At 41.0% G+C, this 26,370-nt stretch overlaps 2 protein-coding genes across 4 annotated transcripts in view; one reads left to right on the top strand and one right to left on the bottom strand.

Annotated features, from left to right (window-relative positions):
• ZC4H2 (zinc finger C4H2-type containing) overlaps window positions 1-16,495 on the bottom strand; it is a 558,331-nt gene extending 541,836 nt beyond the window's left edge. The window contains exon 1 of the mRNA XM_050777025.1: window positions 16,491-16,495. The gene's annotated coding sequence lies outside the window, so the exon portion shown is untranslated. The remainder of the gene's footprint in view (window positions 1-16,490) is intronic.
• ZC3H12B (zinc finger CCCH-type containing 12B) overlaps window positions 1-22,957 on the top strand; it is a 72,987-nt gene extending 50,030 nt beyond the window's left edge. For all 3 annotated transcript variants that reach the window (XM_050776874.1, XM_050776873.1, XM_050776875.1), the window contains 5 exons: window positions 3,607-4,370; window positions 12,153-12,292; window positions 14,013-14,247; window positions 14,899-15,005; window positions 16,860-22,957. In XM_050776874.1, the coding sequence (XP_050632831.1) occupies window positions 3,763-4,370; window positions 12,153-12,292; window positions 14,013-14,247; window positions 14,899-15,005; window positions 16,860-18,280 (2,511 nt within the window). In that variant the 5' untranslated portion in view covers window positions 3,607-3,762 and the 3' untranslated portion in view covers window positions 18,281-22,957. The remainder of the gene's footprint in view (window positions 1-3,606; window positions 4,371-12,152; window positions 12,293-14,012; window positions 14,248-14,898; window positions 15,006-16,859) is intronic.
• The last annotated feature ends 3,413 nt before the right edge of the window (window positions 22,958-26,370 follow it).

A 26,370-nucleotide genomic window follows, 5' to 3' on the forward strand; every position in this document is an offset into this window, starting at 1 on the left:
GCTAACGATTTAATTATAAAGAGAGAAAATAGGGTGTACTCTATTCCATACATTTAACAAAACAGTTAAATTGGAAAGAATCAAGAAAGATCAAGCCCAGTGTTGTTAACTGAATGAGATGTTCAAGATATATTTATCACTATTAAAGTCATAAGAAAGGCACTCTTTTTTTCCAATTTACTATAAGTTATAGAATTACATAGCCATATTTCCCTATAGCTTTTGACTAAGGGTCTTGGGATGGGGATAGGTGGCACAAAAAGAAAAAGAGAGGGAGGAGAGAAAGAAGAGAGAAGAGGAGGAGAGAGAGAAAAAAAATAAACTTCACCAATGAATCATAGAAGTGGGCGTGTTTTCTGAAGAAGCCACTTTCATAACAGCTCCTCAGCTGTCACTAATGGCCAGAGAACACACATTCACTGAATCCTTACTCTAACAGAGACCATCTCCTGTAGCATATGATGCAGCTTCCCTGCATGATTTGAAATGATCTCCCTAGACCTTCTTTATATAGAGAGAAGAAAATAGTAAGTATGTAACCTACAGTTTTCTTGTCCTTCTGGAGTGTCAAGCACTAGAAATGGTTTTGTGTGGGGAAAATTGAATCAAGTATAAATTGAGGTTACATTTAACAATGTGGTTTTAATTAGTTTGGACAACAGAGTGTGTGTAGTATGAAATGTTTTAAATATCCTGGAGACGTACGTCCTTTCTAATGGAACACGTGGCAGTGGAAGGTAGCAGAAAAATGAGCCCCTGTTCAAAACTTAGGAATAATGGGTCTTGAAATCAAATCATTGTGTGTCTACTTTGCTTGAAGTCCTGAAAAAAAAGAATGAGTAATGAAAATCAACAGACTGTTACTTTTTTGTAAACATTTTGTCTAAAGCTTCAACATTTGGTGTGGGAGTGAGAGGACAAGAATTGACGTAGTTTAATCATACAAAGCTCTTGGGTCTCCTTTGAAATGAAATCCTAAGTTTTGAATAAGGTCAGTTGTTGTTAGCTCTGATTGTGACAGTTTTTGCTGTGACATGTATCATTTTGATAATGTATTGAAGGTAAAGTATAAAAAAAAAATTTTGTTTGGAGGGTAATGTAAAACCAGATAGGCTGACAAGAGTGCTCTCATTGCTCAAGGGAAATCCCATTTTTACAAACCACAGAAAATATGCTATTTCTTAAGACTTGTTTCTTTGCTAAGTGTTACTACCTATAAACTATTCAAGAGCACACAAACAGATGGGTATAGTTGGAGGTTAAGAAACAATCTTTACCTCCTTTACGATATAATTGCTGCATGTGATTTATTATAAATAAAAATGGAAATATTTGAATTTTTGATTTTCTCAGAGTGCCTCTATGTGAACCTTTTCATTTTGAGAATCAGTAAAGTTTTCAAACTCTTTTGCCTCCAAAGTATCTGAGAAAGCCTTACTTTATAGCTCTTTCTGGGGCTTGTGTAACTTCTTTAGCTGATGTGCTTGACACAGGGGATTGGAGATGGGCTATATAAGTCATAACATCTCAAAACTGGGTTGTGTAGGTAATTATGTGGCTCTGTTGAGAGCATATATGTGAATGCACTTAGGCAACTCTAAGATGTAATGCAAATGTAAATGATTGTTCAAATGTTATTACTGTTATTGAAGTTTTATAACTTATTTGTGATTTTTAAAGTAAAATGCGATGATTTGATACAATACAGATTTGAATTTGTTCTTTTAGAAGCTAACTATATGTGTTCTCATCCTTTGGGTCCCATTTATAAGTGAGAACATGCAGTATTTGGTTTTCTGTTCCTATGTTAGTTTCCTAAGGAAAATGTCCTCCAGCTCCATTCACATCCCTGCAAAAGACATAATCTCATTCTTTTTTATGGCTACATACTATTCCATGGTGTATATGTACCACATTTTCTTTATCCAGTCTATCACTGATGGGCATTTAAGTTGAATGTCTTTGCTATTGTGAATAGTGCTGCAATGAACATACACGTGCACGTGTCTTTATAATATAATGATCTATATCCTTTAGGTATGTACACCTAATGGGATTGCTGGGTCAAATGGTATTTCTGTCTTTAGGTCTTTGAGGACACATAGAGGGGAACAACACACTCTGGGGCCTAACAGAGTGTGGAGGATGGGAGGAGGGAGAGGATCAGGAAAAATAACTAATGGGTACTGGGCTTAATACCTGGGTGGTGAAATAATCTGTAAAACAAATCCCCATGACACAAGTTTACCTAGGTAACAGAGCTGCATATGTACCACTGAACTTAAAATAAAAGTTAACAAAAAAGTAATTCTGAAAACAGTGGTCCACTTCAGAGGAGAAACCAAGAAAATAAAGCTTAGTATTCTTATGATGATTGAACTATAGTCATTTCTCAATTATCTGGGCCCCACCAGAAATCCCACACAGCAGATAATTTTTGATATGTATATTTTCTTTGAGAATTCCTTTTATGAAAAAAAATTACTAGAAGTGGCAGGAAGGGCAGCTGTCTAAGTAGGTATCCCTAAGTCTCTATCAAAACATGCATTCACAAAACACAATAACAAGTGGCTTGGTCACCTGCAGATAATTGAGAACTTACTATTTTGTTCTTGACTTGATTACTGCTGGGTAACTCTGTTCTATGTGGTTAATGGGCTTTCTGGAACATTTTCAAAGGTTTTGGCTCACTAGAAATGGCCAGATGTTTCTACCTCTGTATAGGATGTCATTTGGCAGATTCTGGAAAAGATGAAGTCGAGTTGGTAGTCAGATGAAATTATAGAACTGGATATAATTTGTTTTAAGAAGCTAAGAGCTTCGTCACCAGATAGTCACGTGTTGAAGATACAGAGCTTGCCTATAACTTGTTTAAGAATATGATTAAGCAAATGATTGCAAACTTGCATCTGAATCTAAAAAAAGCAGAGAAACATATGCAGGCAAAATCTGCTAAAAGTGACCTCGAGAAAAAAAGATCTAGTAGAACCTGAAGACTAATCTTGGAAAATTTCTCTATGCAAATGCAAACTGAATAAGTTGTATTTCCTAATAAAAAGATTAGTGGGAGAGAGAAGAAAGTAGAAGACTTTGATCTTTTTTTCTTGGTGGAAATTCCTCCTCGAGGATATGGTGTGGGATCTGGAAACACTTCCTGGCAAAAAGGGAGAGTCTTTCCATGGAAATATATGTATGTGTGTGTGTGTGTGTGTGTGTGTGTGTGTGTGTGTGTGTGTGTGTATATATATATACACACAAGAATATATATATATTCTTGCTCCTTGTTGAAATGTGATGTTTCTCTTTCTCCAAATTGTTGTGGTAAGCAAATAACTTTAGCTGTTATTTTGTGTGCATGTCATGGGGGGCGGGACGGGGGGGCAGGAATTACAGCATTATTACCACCACTGAAATATTTATGTCTAGAATTATTATAGAATTAGGGACTCTTTAAGTTTAGTCTAATCATTGTAAGCAGAAAAATCAAATGCAAAAAAAAAAAAAAAAAAAAAAAACCCTGTAGTTTCTTAAGAAGAAACCTCTGTATTCTAAAATGCTTTTCCTAAAGTTTACTAAGTATGATGTGGTGTGTGTGTTTATTTGTAGGGAGTGGTAACATCTGAACATACCAAACCAAACAGGCAAACTCTTGCACCATCGCTACCACGACATTTTACCACAAAAGAATGCCACTGCATGTGGATTCCAAGCAGGCTAAAAAGAAAAAGAACTGATTAGACCTCAGACGACCCACTAAACGGGATGACGGCCACAGCTGAGGTAGAGACACCAAAAATGGAGAAGAGTGCCTCCAAGGAAGAGAAGCAGCAGCCTAAGCAGGACAGCACAGAGCAGGGCAATGCTGATTCTGAAGAGTGGATGAGCTCTGAGAGTGACCCTGAACAGATAAGCCTTAAGAGTAGTGACAACAGCAAGAGCTGCCAACCTAGGGATGGTCAGTTGAAGAAAAAGGAGATGCCCTCCAAGCCACACCGCCAGCTCTGTCGATCTCCCTGCCTAGATCGTCCAAGTTTCTCCCAGAGCAGCATTTTACAGGATGGTAAACTTGACTTGGAGAAGGAATACCAAGCTAAGATGGAGTTTGCGCTAAAGCTGGGCTATGCGGAGGAACAGATTCAATCAGTGCTAAACAAGCTGGGCCCAGAATCACTTATTAATGATGTATTGGCAGAGCTTGTCAGACTTGGGAACAAAGGTGATTCAGAAGGGCAGATCAACTTGAGCCTGTTAGTGCCTCGTGGGCCCAGCTCCAGAGAGATTGCAAGCCCTGAATTGTCTCTTGAAGATGAAATAGACAACAGTGACAATTTGAGGCCAGTTGTCATTGACGGAAGTAATGTGGCAATGAGGTAAGCCTGGTATGTTTTTTCTTTCATTTTAAAAACCTGCCCTGAGCTCATAGAAATTTTCTTCCTTTGCAAATCATTATAAGAGGCACATGGCTATTGACTGTGGTGTGTGTTTCTGAAGGTGGCCAGAGACTAAAATGATCCTGCTCTTGCCTTTTCTTCCTCCACTGAAGTTGCTGCCAATTTGTTTCCAGGTGTTCTAAAGGCAGCTTCAACATCAGTGATGATGCTTCAGAGGAGACATAGCCATTCAGCTTTGTTCCTTTTGTGGTCTGCTGTCCTACCCCTACTTTACTAGACTAATCATCCTGAAAATGCTGCTTTTATAAAGTCACTTTGCGGTTTGCTTAGGAACTTTCAGTAACTCTCAACTGTTATTATACCAAATTTTGATCCTTTTTCCTGGCTTTAAGGCTCTTTGTAATCTGGCCTTTCCCTCCTCCCATTTGATTGTATCTCTCATGCTTACTGCATTTACATCTATCTTTTTAATGGTCTCCATGAAAATTATGCTGATTTCTATCCCCACCACCTGTGTTCATGCCTTTTCCCAACTTAGAATTGCCTCCTTTGTATCTTCATAGCCTTCAAAATGCACCACCTCCACAAAGAACTTCCTAATTTTTCTGATTTCAATGATGATCTCTGAACTACAGTATCTGTGGTAGGCTGAATGATAGCCCCCCTAGAGATGTCCACATTTTAATCCCTGGAATCTCTGAATACATTATCTCATATGGTAAAATGGACTTTGCAAATGTGATTAACGTTCTTGAGATGGGAGAGATTACCCTGGTTTATCAAAGTGGGCCTAACGTAATCACAAGTGTCTTTATTAAAGGGAGGCAGCAAGATCAGAATGAGTAGAAGGAGATGCAATGGCAGAAACAAGAAGCTGGAGTGACATAAGAAAGGGACTATAAGCCAAAGAATGTGGGTGACCTTTTTGACCCATTGGACTGTTTCAGGAAGAAAAAAAAAGAAAAAAGAATGTGGGTGGCCTCTAGAAAGCTGAAAAAGGCAAGGAAACACATTCTCTCTTTAGGCTTGCAGAAAGAACACAGCTTTGCCAACACCTTGATTTTAGATTTCTGACCTCTTGAACTTGTAAGAGAATAAATTGGTGCTATTTTCAGTCACTAAATGTGTGGTAATTTGTTACAGCAGCAGTGGGAGACTAACAGTACCTATAGTGCCTTCATAATTTATTCCATACTCTCTCATATCATTTTTTTAAGCCATAGGAATCCCTTCTTCTATTTCTCAAATGAATTGTCATCCAGTCTTGGTTTAAAAAACCGCAGTAATCAGGAGCCTTTTTCCTACTGAGTCTCTCATTGCTTGATGGACTCACTAGAATCCTTAGACCGTAGGCAATCAGAACAAAGTGAAAAAGCCTTAGTCTAGCAAGTTTTACATTAGATTATCCCATTGTCTTTGAAAGCAGGGATCTTGCCTTGTTTTCCCACAGTATTGGGTGCTCCCACAGAGACATGAGAGAGTGGGGATGGGAGAAAGTCATGAATGATACCATTGCTGTATACAGGAAATGCTTAGCAGACTATCTGAAAGTGCACTTTAGTATATAGTCCTGTTTAATGCTCACAGCAACTTTATCTTACAGATGAAAAAATAAGGCTCAGCAAAGGTAATTGACTTCCCTGAGTTTACATAGCTAGTAAGTACTAAAGTGAGAACTCGAACTTAAGTCCTCTGACTTCAAATGAATGCAATGAAACAAACATTTACGAATACTGATTCTGTGCCAGATTTTTTACATATGTGAATTAATCCCCACTGGAGAGCCTATAAGAATAAACTAATTTGGTTCATCTTTGCAGGTGAAGAGATTCAGGTTCAGAGAGTTTGAGTAACTACCCAAGGTTACCCAAGCTTACAAAGCTTAAATTAAAACACTAATCTGACTCCAGTTCTCTTTTCACAATATCATACAGTATTATGTGGCTATTAGTGTTATTAAGAATATTTGGGCCAGGTATGGTGACTCACACCTATAATCCCAGTACATTGGGAAGCCAAGGTGGGAGGATCGCTTGAGCCCAGGAGTTCAAGACCAGGTTGGGCAATATGGCAAAACCCTGTCTCTACTGAAAATACAAAAATTATCCAGGTATAGTGGCACATGCCTGTAGTCACAGCTACTCAAGAAGCTGGGGTGGGAGGTTCTCTTGAGCCTGGGAGTCAAGGCTACAGTGAGCAGTGATCTCACCACTGCACTCCAGCCTGAGTGACAGAGTGAGACCCTATTAAAAAAAAAAGTGTGTGTATGTATGTGTGTGTGTGTGTGTGTGTGTGTGTGTGTGTGTATGTATGTATGTGTATATATATATATATGTATGGCGTATTTGCTAGTAGCAGAGAATGCATTTACAGATTTCCTTTTTCAATTTTTTAAAATAATGACATCATCATCATTATAAGGTATGTAAAGCAGGCTAGACAGCTCCTTTGTTTTAATGAGGGGAAACCAAAAGCACGGTAACAAGAAAGTTAAATGACCTGCACACAATACTACAGCAATCAGAATGATGCAGTGGGCCAGTGAAAAGCAAAGGATAATGTCTGTATTCAAAAGGCCAAAGGTGTCTCTGCTCCCCTCCTATCAGGCATAAGAAAGGGTGATTCTTGAGGGGAAGGAGTTTGGGATGTGCCCAACTCAATCTGTCACCAAACCAGACCACCTGGAACACCCTAGACTGGACCTGATTCCCAAGGCCTACCCGTTTTTTTGTTTTGTTTTGTTTTGTTTTTGGTCTGGTCTGGTTTTGTGTTTCGGAGTTGAGGATGAGAAGAACCTAAGGCATTCGTGGGGACTTTGGCTTCATGGTAATGTAATATCTTCCTTTTCTCTAGACTTCTATTCAAGGATTGCTGATCACGAAGGACACTCTGGTTCTTTCGCTTTTTAAGGAATAATGCAGAGATTAATTACTTGGATAATTAGTTTCAACATATCTGGTCTACGTTAGTAGCAAACTATTATACTGACAGGAAAATGAACTTTTATCTCCTGTATGAGTTACTTTGCTAAATTAAAGGCATCTCACATGATTTAAATAGAGCCAAAAAAATAGCATGCAACCTTACTGTTAGGAGCATATTAAAATAGTGCAGAGTAGACCATGTAATTTCTTTAAAATTGCCAGTTGAGTCCTTGTTAGCATCTTTTTCTTTTGTCTGAGTAGTAAATTACTGATGAGTCCCATTTATTCTGCAATCACATTTCACATGCTCGAAGTTCAGTGCTATAGTCTACTTATGGATTTGTTATTACTATTAATCTAAATTAGGTTTGTTTTCCTCCTTAGTTAGCTGTAAGTTTATGGTGAGATTGGTATTTCTTAGACAAACTACATGTTAATGTCTGTTGTTTCTCAGCCTGTTGGATGACCCTGCATTAAAATTATGATGCTAGCCAGGCACAGTGGCTCACGTTTGTAATCCTAGCACTTTGAGAGGCCAAGGCAGGCAGACTGCTTGAGCCCAGGAGTTTAACACCAGCCTGAGCAGCATGACAAAACCCCATCTCTACTACAAATACCAAAAAATAACCCGGCGTGGGGGTGCGTGCCCGTAGTCCCAGCTGCTTGGGAGGCTGAAGTGGAGAATCACTTGAGCCCAGGGAGGTTGAGGCTGCAGTAAGCCATGATCACACCACTGCACTCCACCCTGGGTGACAGAGCGAGACACTGTCTCCAAAAATAAAATAAAATTATGAGCCAGGCCTGATGGCTCACACCTGTAATCCCAGAACTTTGGGAGGCTGAGGCAGCAGGATCACTTGAGGTCAGGAGATCGAGACCAGCCTGGCCAACAAGGCGAAACCTCATCTCTACTAAAAATAAAAAATTAGCCAAGTGTGATGGTGGTGTGCCTGTACAGGAGAATCGCTTGAACCCAGAAGGCAGAGGTTGCAGTGAGCTGAGATTGTGCCACTACACTCCAGCCTGGGCGACAGAGTGAGACTCCGTCTAAAAAAAAAAAAACAAACAAACAAATTATGATGCTTTGTTTGCCATTAGCAGCATTTGGTTAACATTTGCAGTAGTAGTGCACCTGTGGTCCACATACTGATTGATATATGCTAAGATCCTAAAGGGTACATTCATTCTGAGAGCTGTCTCTTTTGGGAAGAGAAATCCATTTCAGAGGAATGAAGGCTTTGAAATGTAAATGCAACCATATTCTTTGTTAAGTCTAGGAGAAGCCCAAACATTTGAAGCCCAGAGAAAACAACTGCAGAGGGAGGGGCTAATGACCTATCTGCTAAGCTGAATTTGGCTTGGGAACCTGGATCATGAGAGGTTCCTAAGCCAGTTTACAAGACAAAGTGAACTGTAGTGTCACCAAGATACTCTGTGACTTGCAGGTCCTAGGGTTTTCAGCGTTTATAGATTACAAAAGGACATTGTATGGGTTTAAGCAAAAACAAGCCACTTGAAAAGCATTACTTTATTTTCCTCTTTTTTTAAAAAAATATTTATTCATTCCTTAAATGTTTGGGGGGCAATAAACTTTGCATACTTGGCTGGTTGTGTAGGTATTCATTGCCACCTTGATAAATGTTGAAAGTGCCATCTGATTCTTATTGGGCATTTGGTGTGCCTGATGAAATGCTTCAGTGGCATACTTTTAATATATTTTAATAGGATGCTATAGGTATGTTACATTTTTTCTTAACATAATTCTCAGTATGTTAGGAAATTGATATCAGAATATAAATATATCAAAATATTAAGTGTTTGTCTCTGGATTGTAGTAAAACAGTTGGATTTTGGGGTTTTTTTCTTTATATTTTATGTATTTTCCACGTTTTATACTATATTACATTTTTTAATGATTATATATGTAGAGATATATATATATAGATATATATAGATATATCTATATATATATATAGAGAGAGAGAGAGAGGGCCTTGTTCTGTCACCCAGGCTGGAGTGCAGGGGCATGATCATAGCTCACTGTAACCTCAAATTCCTGGGCTCAAGTGATCTTCCTGCCTCAGCCTCCCGAGTAGCTAGGACTACAGGAGTGCATCACTATACTCAGCTAATTTTTTGTAGAGGCAGGGTCTCACTCTGTTGCCAAGGCTGAAAAAAAATTTTTAAACACAGAATTTGGCAGTATAAAATATAAAATTGGCTGGGCGTGGTGGCTCACGCGTGTAATCCCAGCACTTTGGGAGGCTGAGGTGGGCGGATCACAAGGTCAAGAGTTCACGATCAGCTTTGGCAACTTGGTGAAACCCCGTCTCTACTAAAAATACAAAAATTAACTGGGCGTGTTGGCTTGTGTTTGTAATCCCAGCTACTTGGGAGGCTGAGGTAGAAGAATCTCTTGAACCCGGGAGGCAGAGGTTGCAGTGAGCCGAGATGGTGCCACTGCACTCCAGCCTGGGTGACAAAGCAAGACTCTGTCTCAATAAATAAATAAATAAATAAATAAATAAATAAATAAATAAAATATAAAGTTGCAGTATCTAACAGCAAATTTTACTCTCATATTTATTTCCGGACTTAGACCATTTGGGAGAAGATCATAGTACTGCAGAGCCGAGGAAATTCCATCCCCTTCCTTCAAATCCCCTCTAATGGCAATTCTGATAATTTTCCCAAGTTCTGTTATTCTTTATACTTACCAGCACTGTAGCAGTGGGAAAATTCACAGCTGAACAACTTCTCTTCCACAGTTCATCCAATATTAACCATTTAAGCATAATTCTTGCATAATTTCCCCATTGTTCAACTTTTTAGGAGTTAGTGGTAGTTATCTCTAAGGCTACCTTGGAGTATATTGACAACTAAATATATTTTCCTTTTGTTTCTTAAGTGCTTTCAACTTTCAGTTGAGAGTATAATTGCTTTATGGTACTCACTGGAGAGCTTTAAACATGATTAGCATATGCTTGTAAATGTTAATAAAAACATTTAATAAATTTTTGCAATTTGCCTCAAGAGTGATAAGACAGTGGGAAGTCTTGCAGTACAAGAATTGATGAAGCCCCTGATATTATATATGAATTCATCGAAAGGGAACAATATGTTGGAGTTCATTTTTGTTGTAGCTGAGTGAGCTAGTGCCAGTGAGAAGGTGAGGAATCAAAAGCGAGAAGCCCCATCACATTGTCTTAATTAGCCTTCTAACAAAACAATTATTTCCTTCTGATCAGTCTTAACAGACAATAGCCACTTGATTGTAGTAGAATTGGTACACGTATGCCCATTTGTTCCCATCCAAGCTGTTTAATTAACTATAATTTAGTGTGGTTTATGTATATGTCAGAGCACTAGATACCACGCTAAGAGATCATAATTTTCACAGCCAAACAAGGCACAAATCTAGTGCACCTTTTCCCAATTTATCTGCAAATTTTCCCTCTTCCAAATTCTAGTTAAATGAATTCTGTTTGGCTTTTTAAGTTTTCACAATGTTTATTCCTATAAGTAATTCTGACAGTTTCTTCTCCTTTATATCATGTTCTGATTATAGAAAGAATACTTGAATTTTTTTTTCTTTTTAATAAAGATGGGGTCTCGCTATGTTGCCGAGGCTGGTAGCAAATTCTCCCACCTTGGCCTCCCAACCTGCTGGGATTATAGGCCTGAGCCGCTGCACCCGGCCAGAAATAGTTGATTTTTTAAGGATATTTTGGAATTAGAGGAAGAAAATAGATCACTTATAATCCTCTCACACAGAACAACAATATTTATTAATATTTTGATGTACTTATTTCTCGTATTTTTTCTAAGCTTGTACATAGGTTTTCTTCTACAAAATTGGTGTTACATTATATATAGTCTGTATTTTTTCTTTTCTCTTTCAGAATTACGAGCATTTCCTACATCTTAAAATTTTCATGAATACGATTTTTGTTGGTGCATTATATTAAATGGATATATGTAATAAGAATTTTCAGTGAGCATTTATGTGCATATCTTTTTTGCTGTCGATGTTATTTTTGAAGCTTAATATATATGTGCTTAGGACTTATCCCGAATTAATACTCTATATAAACTTTAAACCTCTAGTAATACCTTTACTTTTTTCATTTTTTGTGAATATCACAATCTTTGAAAAGAAAGTGGTAGGAGAAACAGAAAGAGAAGAGAGAAAATGGAACTAGTGATAGGAGATAGCCATCAGGGCTGCAATAAATTGGGAGTTGTTACTAACCATCTGTGGCCTTGAATGAAGTTTGTAATACTAATGGCAAATTTGTAACAATTAAATAAAAATAACTTGATTTGCTCTTTAAAAAGCATGTTACTTGGCATTATCAAGAAAGTAAATGTCATCGCTGGCCACAGTGGCTCATGCCTGTAATTCTAGCACTTTGGGAGGCCAAGGCATGTGGATCACCTGAGGTCAGGAGTTCGAGACAAGCCTGGCCAAAATGGCAAAACCCTGTCTCTACTAAAAATACAAAAATTAGCTGGGCATGGTGGTACGCACCTGTAGTTCCAGCTACTCAGGAGGTGGAAGCAGGAGAACCACTTGAACCTGGGAGGCGGAGGTTGCAGTGAGCTGAGATCGTGCCACTGCACTCCAGCCTAGGTGACAAAGTGAGACAAAAAAAAAAAAAAGAAAGAAAAAAAGAAAGAAAAGAAAAGAAGCGAAAGGAAGAAAGAAAGAGAGAAAGAAAGAAAAGAATGTAAATGTCTATTATTAATACCTTGACACTAAGAAAAATCCTGCTTTAGGTATTTCTTTGCTATCTATTATCAATCTTCTCTCCTCTTATTCTGTATCTTCCTAAAGCCATGGGAATAAAGAAGAATTCTCCTGCAGAGGAATACAACTTGCGGTGGATTGGTTTCTAGATAAAGGCCATAAAGATATTACTGTATTTGTGCCTGCGTGGAGAAAGGAGCAATCCCGCCCTGATGCACCAATTACAGGTACTATGTCAAATAAGGTATTTCTTCTCATCTAGAGGCAAATCTGGAAAGATAGTTTGGGGATGGTCCCAATTTAGATATTTATTTTTCAAAGTTGTTAAGTATATTTAAAGTATTTGTATTAAGTGTATATTTGAAAAAAGATTCAAAGAAAGCCATCATTATTTTGTAGCATCTGACAGTTAAATAAAGAAAACTTCAATTCAGCAAAAGATAAAGCACATAGTTTTTTTAAAAAAGGAGTGCTTTTCTATTTGACCATAGACTTCAGACTAAAAGGAGATGAATCTGGTTATGAGCATGACTAAGTTTTCAAGAGAGTAAAAACACCATGGTGGACAATGGATCTCATTCTGTACCAAAGAAGTGATTGTGGGGTTTGCAAATTAGGGAATAAAAGAGAGAGAGAGAAAAGTCCCACAGCAGTCAGAGCCAACTTATCCATGAGACACAGTAGGTCTGGCACCTAGGGCGAATGATATTGTTAAGGTCCCATGGAAATGTCTTAATTTTACTTTCTTCTCACATCAGAAGAAAAAATTGAATATAATAGCAATGCATGTAAAATGATGTATCTAGCTGGGTTATCCTTGGCTTTATACCAAAGCAATTGAAAATGAAATTTTTAATATTTATATTTGTTTGAGACAGGGTCTCACTCTGTCACCTAGGCTAGAATGCCATGGTGTGATCATGGCTCACTGCAGCCTCTACCTCCCTGGGCTCAGGTTTTTCTCCCACCTCAGCCTCCTGAGTAGCTGGGACTACAGGTGTGTACCACCATGCCTGGCTAATTTTTGTATTTTTAGTAGAGATTGAGTTTTGCCATGTTGCCCAAGCTGGTCTTGAACTCCTGGGCTCAAGCTATCTGCCCACCTCAACCTCCCAAAGTGCTAGGATTACAGGCATGAGCCACCATGGCCAGCCAATATTTAACATTTCTTATGGAGGAAGAGGTCCAGGAAAGCAAAAATGCCTAAGGTTTTCAAAAGTCATGATGCAATCCTAATGGCAGAGGGGTCTCTACATTCATTTACAACAGTCTTCTGAGCATCAGCTGTTGCCTGATGTGCCTAATGAGAAAGTCCCATGAATGACTGTCTGAGCTGTGTGTGAAGCTATTTGCCATCTGCTGAACAGGCTCTTGAGCCTCCATCTGAGAATAGATCCTAGCTCTGCTCGAGCCCAGCCAGCAAGCTTTCTTGCCTCAGCAACTAATAGACCAAAAGGAAAGGGGATCAGCACTCAGTTGCTATATCTTGATGTTTCACCCTAGTTTTGTCCTTCCCTCAGGCAGAAGCCAAAAATGTAAGTCCCTAGGAGAGATGCTTTAGTTTCCTCCTGGCAGACACATCCTCAGTACTTCCCTGTTAGAAATCAACAACCAAAAAGCTGGTGCTTTGGCCAAAGGGCAAAACAAGCATCAAGAATTCTAAGATATCAGTGTCACTCTCACTCTCCATGTAGTTTTTAAAACTTAGATGTCATTGAATCCAGTTCCTTCATTTTATCAAAAAGAAGACTGAAGTCCAAAGGGGAAGATGACTTGCCTAAGGTCATAATCCAGATTGATATCATAGCCAGGAACAGGGCCTACTTTCCCTCTAAGGGTAAATAATATCTTCATCCAGTACCAACTTTTGCATTTTTAATATTGGGGTAATACTGTTAATTTCCAAAGATGATTTCTGCTCTGTGGCATATAATCATATTTTGACAGATCAAGATATTCTACGAAAACTGGAGAAGGAAAAGATTCTCGTCTTCACACCATCCCGAAGAGTCCAAGGCAGGAGGGTTGTCTGCTATGATGACCGGTTCATAGTCAAACTGGCTTTTGATTCTGATGGCATCATTGTGTCCAATGATAACTACCGAGACCTTCAAGTTGAAAAGCCAGAATGGAAGAAGTTTATAGAGGAGCGGTTGCTGATGTATTCTTTTGTGAATGACAAGTGCGTTTCTTTCCAGTAGGCCTATATTCAAGTTATCAGTAGGAATAGATTTTACTTTAATAAACATTTACCAAACACTTACTGTGTATCATACATTTTGCTAGTTGCCACAGACATAAAAGGATGAATAAGGAAGAGGACTCACCCTTAAGGGACTCAAAGTGTAGTAGAGGAGTGAAAGAGACAACCACAGTGTTTTGTTATAAGAGCTACAGTTAAAAGTTGTTTTTTTAAAATTGCTTTGTCTATGTGAAGTAATAGAAAAAGGCATCCCAGAGGAGATGACATTTCAGATCAAGTTTACAGATGGAGGAAAGGGGGCTGCTAGGCATGAGAGGTGAGGGGGACATCATGAATAAAGTTATGAAGGTGTGAAAGTGGGTAGCATGTTGGTGGAACCAGCAGACATGCCAGTATGGCTCGAACATGTAGTTGATGGAAGAATGATGAACAGGGAAAATCATGCTTTCTATGTGATAAAGTGGCAACAAAGGGAAGAACTGCTAGATTAGCAGAGGATAGACTTGAGGCACGAAGGGCAATTAGAAGGCTGTGACAACGGTACAGGCAAGAGGTAATGAAAATCTGAACTCCTAGTAAGGAGTAGGGGACAGAAAGGAAGACAGTCACCTCTTGCTTACTTGCTTTCAGATTTATGCCTCCAGATGATCCATTAGGACGCCATGGCCCAAGCCTTGAAAATTTCTTAAGAAAGAGACCCATTGTTCCTGAGCATAAGAAGCAACCATGTCCTTACGGTGAGTACCTATGTACAAAACTGAGTTCTGTACCACCAGAAACATAAGGATTCTTCTGTGAATACTTTTCTCTTCCAGGTTTCCCTTTCAAATGGGAAATCTTGGCTTGTCCACTGTCTTTGAGTTAAAGTTTGTGTCTTCATGTACACCGTTAGGTATTTAAAGAAAAATTTTAGAAACTGAATGAGGAAAAGGTAGCTAGAATTGAAGGGGAGATCAGTTGTCACTTGTGACAATAGCACATGTGCTCTAGCTGCCTAAGTCCTGAACTATGTTGCTGGGAGCAGAGAAATGAAGAAACCTATATGGCCTGTGGAAGCAGAAAGGGCAATACTGAACTGAGTTTGGCCCCCAGATGAACCTGTGTCTCAGGCAGGTGACTGCACCCTCTGTCAATTAATACTAACCTTTCCTTTAGATCTGTCCTTTCCAGTTTTTTTGTTTGTTTGTTTGTTTTGAGACAGTCTCGCTCTGTCACCTAGGCTGCAGTGCAGTGGTGCAGTCTTGGCTCACTGCAACCTCCGCCTCCCAGGTTAAAGCGATTCTCCTGCCTCAGCCTCCCCAGTAGCTGGGATTACAGGTGCACGGTGCCAAGCCCAGCTAATTTTTATATTTTTAGTAGAGACGGGGGTTTCACCATGTTGGCCAAGCTGGTCTCAAACTCCTGACTTCAAGTGATCCATCCACCTCGGCCTCTGAAAGTGCTGAGATTACAGGCATGACGCACCCAGCCCCTTTCCAGTTTTCTTTTTTTTTTCTTTTTTTAATAAATATACTTTTCTAGAGTGTTTTCATGCTCTTATCCCAGTCCCTCTGATACAAGGTTTGTGCGCCTGACATTGTGACAGGGCTGCTTGATCTGAGGCTACTTTGAATGTCTGTTTTTTTGGATGATCATTTGTTTTGTGGGTTGTTTTGGTTTTTGTCCTCAATTAACATTTAAGTCACAGAGTACCTTCATATTCATTATCTCATTTAATCTTTACAATGACCCTATAATATAGGCATGATGATGAACTTTGTTTACAGAAGAGGAAAATGAGGCTCACAAAATGAAGTCACTTACCAAGGTCACACAGCTAGTAAGGGACGTAGCTGGAATTGAAATTCAGATCTGACTGGACTCCAAACCTGTGCTCTTTGCACTGCACTGTGCTGCTTTCTGTTACTCTATGCTGCTTCAGCATGCAAATTATGCCTAGGCAAAGTTGTACATTATCGAAAACTTAAAACTGCTCAACTGCTCAGCTTTAGCTTTTTTTTTTTTTTTTTTTTTTTCTGAGACAGGGTCTTGCTCTGTCACCTGGGCTGGAGAGCAGTGGCATGATCATGGCTCACTGCAGCCTTGACCTTCCAGGCTCAAGAATTCTCCCACCGCAGCCTCCTGAGTAGCTGGGACTACAGACCTGCACCACCATGCCCAGCTAATTTTTTTTCCCCCCCCCCCCCCCCCCCCCCCCCCCCCCCCCCCCCCCCCCCCCCCCCCCCCCCATATTTTTCTTTACAGATGGGGTTTCACAATGTTGCCCAAGTTGGTCTTGAACTCCTGGGCTAAAGTGATCCACCCACCACAGCCTCCCAAATTGCTAGGACTACGGACAGGAACCACTGCATCCAGCCAGCTATTAGCTTTTATGCTGCAATTTTCTCCATAGCTTTCCACTTTCTCTCTCCCATCACAGTGTGTGATGCCGCCTTGGTGTTGTCTGTCTCTCATCTTTGTGGACAGTTAATTTTCTGCCTTTACCCCAAACAGTAAAACCCTAACCTGAGTGACCAGATTGTTACAATGGTTTCTGGCACGGAGGGTTCCATCACTGAGAGAGAGTCTTACCCCAAGGCATTATTTTTCAGGCAAAAAATGCACCTACGGCCACAAGTGCAAATACTACCATCCGGAGCGGGCCAACCAACCCCAGCGTTCGGTGGCTGATGAGCTCCGCATCAGTGCCAAACTGTCCACAGTGAAAACTATGAGTGAAGGCACCCTGGCCAAGTGTGGCACAGGGATGTCTAGTGCCAAAGGTGAGATAACCTCAGAGGTCAAACGTGTGGCCCCCAAGCGCCAATCAGATCCCAGCATCCGGTCTGTGGCTGTGGAGCCTGAGGAATGGCTGTCCATTGCCCGTAAGCCTGAGGCTAGTTCTGTCCCCTCGCTTGTGACTGCCCTAAGTGTTCCCACAATCCCACCCCCAAAAAGCCATGCAGTGGGTGCACTCAACACCCGTTCGGCCAGCAGCCCAGTGCCAGGATCCTCCCATTTCCCCCACCAGAAGGCCTCTTTGGAGCATATGGCCAGCATGCAGTATCCTCCCATCCTGGTTACCAACAGCCATGGGACCCCTATTAGCTATGCTGAGCAATACCCAAAGTTTGAATCCATGGGGGACCATGGCTACTATTCAATGTTAGGTGACTTCTCCAAACTGAACATCAACAGCATGCATAATCGAGAGTATTACATGGCTGAAGTAGACCGGGGGGTGTATGCCCGGAATCCTAATCTCTGTCCTGACAGCCGTGTGAGCCATACCAGGAATGACAACTATTCCTCTTACAACAACGTGTATTTGGCTGTAGCTGATACCCATCCTGAAGGCAATTTGAAGCTGCACCGCTCAGCATCCCAGAACCGACTTCAGCCTTTTCCTCATGGTTACCATGAAGCCTTAACACGAGTGCAGAGCTATGGCCCAGAGGATTCTAAGCAAGGCCCCCACAAACAGTCAGTCCCCCACGTAGCTCTGCATGCCCAGCACCCAGCAACTGGAACACGTTCCAGCTGTCCTGCAGACTACCCCATGCCTCCCAATATCCATCCTGGGGCAACCCCCCAGCCAGGCCGTGCCCTGGTGATGACTCGGATGGATAGCATTTCTGACTCCCGCCTCTATGAGAGCAACCCCGTGAGGCAAAGACGACCTCCCCTGTGCCGGGAACAGCATGCCAGCTGGGACCCGCTGCCCTGTGCAACTGACTCCTATGGCTACCACTCCTATCCCTTGAGTAACAGCCTCATGCAACCATGTTATGAGCCAGTCATGGTACGGAGCGTGCCTGAAAAGATGGAGCAGCTTTGGAGGAATCCTTGGGTTGGAATGTGCAATGATTCCAGGGAGCATATGATCCCAGAGCACCAGTATCAGACCTACAAGAACCTCTGCAATATTTTCCCTTCTAACATCGTCCTTGCGGTGATGGAGAAGAATCCCCACACAGCAGATGCCCAGCAACTGGCAGCCTTGATTGTTGCTAAGCTTAGGGCTGCACGTTGATATGACATAGTACTTATTTCTTTATACAAATATGAATATTAATACTAACAATACACTAACACAATAATTATAGTAACTAATAATTTGTGTTGCGCTTTACAAGTTACAGAGTGTTTATATCATTTAAGCGCATAACAACCCTGTGAGGTACGTCTTACTAACATCCTCTTTTATAGAGAAGGAAGGTGAAGCTCAGTGAAATTAAGTGGCTAGCCAGGGTCACACTGCTAGCAAATGACTAAGTCAAGACACACACCCAAGTCCTCTAAATCCAAGTCCTATGCCCCTTTGCACTGCACCATGCAGGTAATGGAGGACAAAACCCAGGGGGAGAGGTCTAGACGTAAGAAACTCCAGAGGATTCCATTACCAGAGTTTTCCTTTTTTTTGTTTTTTTGTTTATTTATTTTTTTTTTTGAGACAAAGTCTTACTCTGTTACACAGGCTGGAGTGGCACTATCTCTGCTCACTGCAACCTCCGCCTCCAGGGTTCAAGCGATTCTATGACCTCAGCCTCCCAGGTAGCTGGGATTACAGGCGTGCACCACCATGCCCGGCTAATTTTTGTATTTTTAGTAGAGACGGGGTTTCACCATGTCGGCCAGGCTGGTCTCAAACTCCTGGCCTCAAGTGATCCACCCGCCTCGGCCTCCTAAAGTGCTGGGATTAGAGGTGTGAGCCACCGCGCCCAGCCTACCAGAGTTTTCATAGTCACATATTCTATATTACAAAGTATGGATGATATATCCAATTTAGAGAGCAAAAGCATCAGGATCAGATCATATGTTGAATTAACCTTTTAGGTTTTTTCTAATAGAAATATTTAAAACTATTTAAAAGTAAATGCATACTTTATTGCATGGATATCTGATCATTCAATCTTTATTAACGAAGCTATAGGGTCACATTGAAGCTTCTAGAACTATATTTTAAATCTATTATTAGCAATTATATTGCATGTATGAATATATATATTTGGTTTGAGATGTGTGTGTATCTCTGTATAACCTTTTATATAGTGATAATGAGAGGGTAGGCTCTACACAGTCCTTCGTCTATAGCTGTATAGGTCACTAATCTGACTTGATGATTTTAAGTCACATTTCATAGTTTCAACTAGTTATGAGAGTGAAAATTATATGGCAATATTTGAACATTGTTTTCTTAGGCACCAGAGCAAAGCAGCTCTGTTTCCTTTGCACATTTTACCTGCCAACATTTATTAACAGTTCTTAGCTTCCAAGTCTCTTCACCTTAGCAAATCAGGGATCAGGTTGCAGTCTTCTGCAGAGGAACTGATGGTTAAGCTCAAGTTCCAAGCATAGTATGTGTGTGCTACACAGGCTCAGAAGAGTTTGACAAGGACCAGGGGACTTACTACCACAATCCACTTCCCTTATCCCAGGAGAGATGGCCAAACACACGTGGCATTAAATGGTGAATAAAAAAGCTCCACTCAAGGAGGGACTATTGGATGCTCTTTGGACTTCCAACCTATGCAGTATTCAACATCACTGGATGAAATGTAATGGAGGACAGTGCACAGCCATGTATCCACTTTCTCTTCCTGTCCACCCTTTGGGTAATAAGGTCAATCATTGGTGGAACAGAATTTCTCTAGGAAACAAAACCAGGGGATTTTCTATGTGGAAAAAGGAAGTTTCCAAAAGGGGATACTGCATCTTTACTAATAGCTGGCTCAGTTATGCACTTTAAATCCACGCAAAGAGAGTGCACTTGCTGTTAAATAATTGTTAGATGAGTTACTAGAAGGCAGGACTTTCAGTTTGGGCGACACCATTTGTGCAACTTGTATCTTGCTCAGGGTGGAAAACTTCATAGCTAAATGCCTCTAGAAGAGGTGTTTATTGTTTTTTTTAAGCTGCACTAAATGAATTCCCTTTTTGAATCCACTGTATATTTCAATATTTCGAACCATGACCAGCTCACTATTTCCTGAGCTGGAACTTGCTAACTTCTATGATCGTTTTTTCATGAAAGTTGAGAAGGCCGGGCCTTGGCCTTTTGTTTCTTCATGAGAAGGTGTGACACTGCCTATAAATGTTTCTTACTGTGAAACACTCTGAATGTGAGGCTGTAGTCAGGGTTGTTTCTGGTGGTTTGATAATGGCTTGCATGCTGCTTTCTGGCTTTCTGTCTCTGTCCAAGTTGATCAATACTGCATCTTAACCAATGTTTCACTTCAGTTAACCACAGCTTTACATTCTATCTCCTATCCTCTGATCTTCGTATACCCCAGCATATTGAAAAAGAGTAAAAGTATTTTCTATCAGGTAGGTCCACAGAGTGACAGTTGCCACTGCAGTGCTTGCTATTTCACACAAACACCATTTCATACCTTCAACTTCTTGGACTTTCTAAATTGGACCTGTGTCTAAATCAGGGTATTTGACAATCTCAGATGATGCTACTGCCTATGTGACAGTTAGTTCATCTTCCTACCAAAATCATCAATGGCACCACAGTATCCACGAGCTGTACAATTTACAGGGAAGCACAAGATTAATCTTGTCACCTATAATTCGTCTTGAACATGTTCATATTTAGTACTCAGAAAACGTGTAAGCTCCTCCCAATACAGAAAATTCTTTTAAGGCAGCATATGTATTTCTGATTTACTAAAAATGATTGTCATCCTCCTCTCATTCTTCTTTTTGGTATGAACCAAAAGCGGCTAGGAGCAATGCCTCAAATAACCAGAAATGACCTTTTGTTGATACAAATTGTATCTCTTTTTTTCCTGATTGTATAGAAACAAATGTACAAAACTCATCTTAAGCTAGGTTTGGCACTGAATTTTCACCATGAGGTTTGTGGCACTGTGTGTCACAGGGAAGTAGCTCAGGGGTTGTGAGGGAGCTTTTATTTCTAAAGGGCAGTAGTAATTTATAGACAAAAACAATTTTTCAAGGCCTCTTTATTACCAGTGCACAGTTATCACGTGTACAATTTCAAGCATTATATTGCATAAGTTCTCTTTAGCCTATTAAATTTAATATGTCCTTGAAAAAGGGATTTTGTGTAAAAAGTGTCAGTGTTAGTGACTCATCTGCAAGAATCTATAAATGGAGTTATACAAATATGAATACATAAATACAGCATGGTTCTTAGTTATTAGAGAAACATTTTCTTTATATTGAGGTCTAGGCACTTCTTGACTTTCCATTTTGTCTGTAATTATAAAACAGCAAGTAACAAAGAAGCATTGGGACCCCCTCGGCTGCCTTGATAATAAAATCAAGCTTCCTTCATGGGGCTAAGCATGTGTCCTTCAGGATACTTACCTATAAGCGCTCAGCAGGGGTTACTACAAAGCGTTTTGTGTGGTTTTCAAGAAACAGTGTGTTTTGCAAGAGGTGCTTTGTAATTTTAATTATTTCACTGATTTTCTGACCTCATAGCAAGTCTGTGCCTGTTGAGGCCTTCAATTTTGTAGCTTTTCTGATTTTTTTTCTTCTTTTTGTGATTTTGTTGTTTTCATTTTGATCTAAAGGAGAAGTGTGACCCCGGAGTGGCATGGTCAATCCAGGGCACCCTTTCTGTAAGACAACTCAAAGGAAAAGAAGCCTTTTCAAAGGTAATATCGAGCCATTGCACTCTCTCTTAAGGTGCCAGGTATGGAAGGGAGAATGACAGATGCCTTACGGAAATGGTCTACGAAACTTTTCTTCTTCTAAGTAATAAAGCACATAGCATGATTCTCTCTCCCTCTCTCTCTCTCTCTCTCTCTCTCTCTCTCTCTGCCCACCTCCTGCTAGTTTCCAGGAGAATACTTCTCTAAAATTCATTTTTTTCTATTTTGGAATAAATTATCTTTATACAGTAATTCAAACACTGATTTCCATTAACCTTTGGCCCTGAGTTTTCTTCTAACATAGAAGAATTCATTTTGAGAGGCACTCAGTTACCATTCTATCTGTGCTGTAAGTATGGGACTTTGTACAAATGCCCTTTTTGAGGGCCAAAAATTTCAATACACTTTGTTCTACTTTGTGAACCAGGTCTGGATCTGCACAGAGAAAGTAATGCTGAGCTGTCGAGTCCGCTCAGGTCTCCCTCCTAACCCTCCTCTGCCTTCCCCTAGTTTGTTTATCCTCAGGTCTGACACTGAGGAGTGCGTAGTCTTCAACTGAAATGGCACTATAGTTAGTTCTCATTGGAAACAAACAAGTGTATTTCTGGAACCTGCTTGTCTAAAATAGTCAATGCCTTTGTAAAGACAGCATATTCAATATCTATTGTATGGTAGCTAGCTATATACATAGATTGACTATTTTTAGTCCTGGTTTGTGTATTGTTGAGCTATAGTAGTTTGCTTTATCCATTTGTGGGATTAAACAATACTGTTTATTGGTTGTAAACTTTTATAAAACCTCTTTGGGTTTTTTGTTTGACCCAAATATAATGTAAGTCTCAATGACAAAATACACAAAGTTAACCAGAGGTGAGTGAAAATATAGCCCTTCCCCAGTTTTGTCTGCCCCTATAATGCACGTGCATTGCTTTGTAATATGCTCTCACTAGCATGAATGTGCTATGACTACTTCATGAGGTTTTAATTTGTTTCACCTATCATTGTGATGGAAAATGCTGTATCGCTGACAACAATGAACTGTAACCAGTTATTTACTGCATAAACTATTTGTCTACTGACCACTCATGGCTCTGTTTCTTTAAGAATACCAACAACAATGGGCCGGGCGTGGTGTCTCATACCTGTAATCTCAGCACTTTGGGAGGCAAAGCAGGAGGATCACCTGAGGTCAGGAGTTCTAGACCAGCCTGGCCAACATGGCGAAACCCCGTCTCTACTAAAAATACAAAAATTAGCCGGGTGTGGTGGCACGCACCTGTAATCCCAGCTACTCGGGAAGCTGAGGCAGGAGAACCGCTTGAACCCAGGAGTTGGAGGTTGCAGTAAGCCGAGATTGTGCTACTGCACTCCAGCCTGGGCGACAGAGACTCCATCTCAAAAAACAAAACAAACAAAAAACAAAAAACAAACAAAAACCAACAACAACAAAAGCCATACCACACATACATATACATATACTCTAGTTTGCTCCTAAAGTATTAGATTTATGTCCTTGCGACTTATATTGGGATAAACCATAAAGCCAGGGATTTCCCCAAATGTGTTCATCTGAATTTTACCACAGTAAGTATATGTCCTCAAATTTTTGAAGACTAACAGTTCCAAGTGCTAATCGAACTGGCGTTCCCTGCAGGGCAGGGCTGGGTCTGCTTTTGCCCACCAGTCAGAGCCAAGTGGTGGGCCCAGGGCCCAGACATAATTTTTGTATGCAGCCTATAGTTTCTCCCCTGAATAGCCTCAGGGCCAAAGATACATCATCTGCTGTCTCAGCCAGAATATCAGAGCCAAAAGGTGCCTCCTATCCTACACTTCACACTCAGAGTGCTCAGCTGCATCAACCCCTTCAGGGTATAGTACATGAACTGAGGCTCCAAGAGCACTGAAGAGATTTGACCAAGACTGAACAGAATTAGTGGCAAAGGCAGGACTGGAAGCCCAGGCCTCATGACTCCCAGGCCAGTAAGCCCTTTATCATAGTGGAGTTGATTCTCTCTCTGGAGCCTCCTACCTACCCTCCACCGCACTCCAGGCCAGTCTCATTCTAAAGGTAGAGGTAGCTATGATGGTTGCAGCAGAGCCCAGCCTACAAGCCTTTGGAAGAGGCTATTTGTGAATCTGAGAATCATTTTTTTGTTATCATCCTCCATGGGACTAAGAGTGCTCGTCTCTCCCCACCTTTTTCCTCTTCTGTCTCTTACTCTTCCTGTCACATTGCTCGGGCATACGCGTATCAAGTTCTTACTGAGTACCGGATGGGGGGGTCTGGCCTATACTAAGCTAGGCAGACAGAAAAGGAACAGTCCATCTTGGGGAACTTGCACTCTAGTGGGAGAATGAAGCACACTCAAGAGAATAGAGTAAGAAATTAAGTTGGAGGGCAGTGGCAGCATGAGGGTAAGTAGAGTGGTAAGAACTACTAGAATTCCAAAAAGGGACAATCAACAAATGTCCAGTTGTTCTGCCCTAATCTCAGGTGGAAAATGAACTAGTCTGGTCATATCCCTCTCCACCTCCCCTCGGGCCTCATGTAATACCAAGTCCTTCACATCACCATGTTCCAATTATCCTGTACCCTGCACTTGTGCCCCCAACCATGCTTTCTCAACCTCTCCAGACTTTGACCTTCCTTCTACTCCTTGTTCTGACTAGTACTCTTGCCTTTAAAGATCCAGTGGCAATGTCCAACCTCCTGGTCAAGCCATTGTTAGTCCCTCCCCACAGTGGGCCTTGCAGGAATATTGAGCAATACCTCTTAGCTCTTGTCACTCACTTTGGCACACCGTCTCTACCACAAAACAGGGAGTTCCTTGGGCACGGGAACCATGTTATTTGCCACTGATGAATTACCTATCAGAGGGGACTCTCTGAATTACTGTTGTTGAATAATAATATAATCTATGCTCCCTTTCCTTGACCCCTATCCTTGTTTCCCAGTTAAATGTATGCATTTCAGGCTGGGCACAGTGGCTCACACCTATAATCCCAGCACTCTGGAGACTGAGACAGGAAAATCACTTAAGGCCAGGAGTTTGAGGCCAGGAGTTTGAGACCAGCCTGAGCAACATAGGAAGACCCCCATCTCTACAAAAAATTCAAAAATTAGCCAGGTGTCATGGTGCACACCTGTAGTCCCAGCTACTCAGGAGGCTGAGGTGGGAGGATTGCTTAAGCCCAGTAACTGGAGGCTGCAGTGGCCCATGATTGTGCCATTGCACTCAAGCCTGTGCAACACAGCAAGACCTTGTCTCCAAAAATAAAAACAAAAATGAAAACTGTGTGCAGTTCAGACTTTCTAATCAGTCTATCTCTAATCAGACAGAAAACATCCATGGGCACTAGGCTAAGTAAGGTTGCTTCCTGACAGCTCCACTCCCCACCCACCAACCCCTGCCGTCTGAAGCCCTTCAACCTGGCCTCAGAACTCCCAGGTTCCAGAAGGACACCGGCCAACAATGACCCTTGGCTCTTACTCTCTGGACCTGGACTAGAAATGAGCTCATGTAGTCTGCTTCTCATCTTTAGATCAGTCTTTGAGGGCCAGGGGAAAGCATGACAATGGTTTATTTATATAGAGACCTCAGTCCCAATTTCAAGGTTTATCAACCCTGGCATGAACCTACACCACTCACACATACAAAGCATAATATGCTTTAGACACTTTCCCATCTATTGTGCTTCAATCCTTATAAGCATGTGAGGCAAATATTATCTCCCTGCAGGTGAAAAGAACTGTGGCATGATTTGTCCAAGGTTGCTCCTCTTAAGTGGTAGAGCTTGTCTGGAACCCAGGTCTTTGGCGAGCTTTTTCCTGTATACCAGTGCATCCGAAACCTCAGTGTGCATCAGAATCACTTCAAGGGCTTGCTAAACCAAAGATTGCTGTCCACTCTCACCCCTTCTGATTCGAGTCAGGAGTGGAGTCCAATAATTTGCATTTCTAACAAGTACCCAGGTGATGTTCACATTTGCTAGAGAACACTGATCTATGCCGACCTATTAACTTGCTCTGTGGCCTTAGACAAATCCCTTTTTTTTTCCTATCCCACTGTCTCAATGCATACAATGGAGCGGGGTGGGGGTGTAGACTAGAACTGTGACTTCCAGACCTTATTTATTTTTTTTTTAGCAGCAAAACCCATCTTTCTGGCCAGGTGCGGTAGCTCACGCCTGTAATCCCAACACTTTGGGAGGCCGAGGCGGGTGGATCACCTGAGGTCAAGGGTTTGAGACCAGCCTGGCCAACATGGCAAAACCCCATCTCTACTAAAAATACAAAAAAACAATTCGCCGGCCTTGGTGACGGGCACCTGTAATCCCAGCTACTTGGGAGGCTGAGGCAGGAGAATCACTTGAACCCGGGAGGCAGAGATTGCAGTGAGCCAAGATCGTGCCATTGCACTCTAGTCTGGGCGACAGAGTGAGGCTGTCTCAAAACAAAACAAAAACAAAAACAAAAACATCTTTCCAAAGAAAT

The sequence above is a fragment of the Macaca thibetana genome, chromosome X (assembly GCF_024542745.1).
Source record: "Macaca thibetana thibetana isolate TM-01 chromosome X, ASM2454274v1, whole genome shotgun sequence".
Classification (NCBI taxonomy): Eukaryota; Metazoa; Chordata; class Mammalia; order Primates; family Cercopithecidae; genus Macaca; species Macaca thibetana.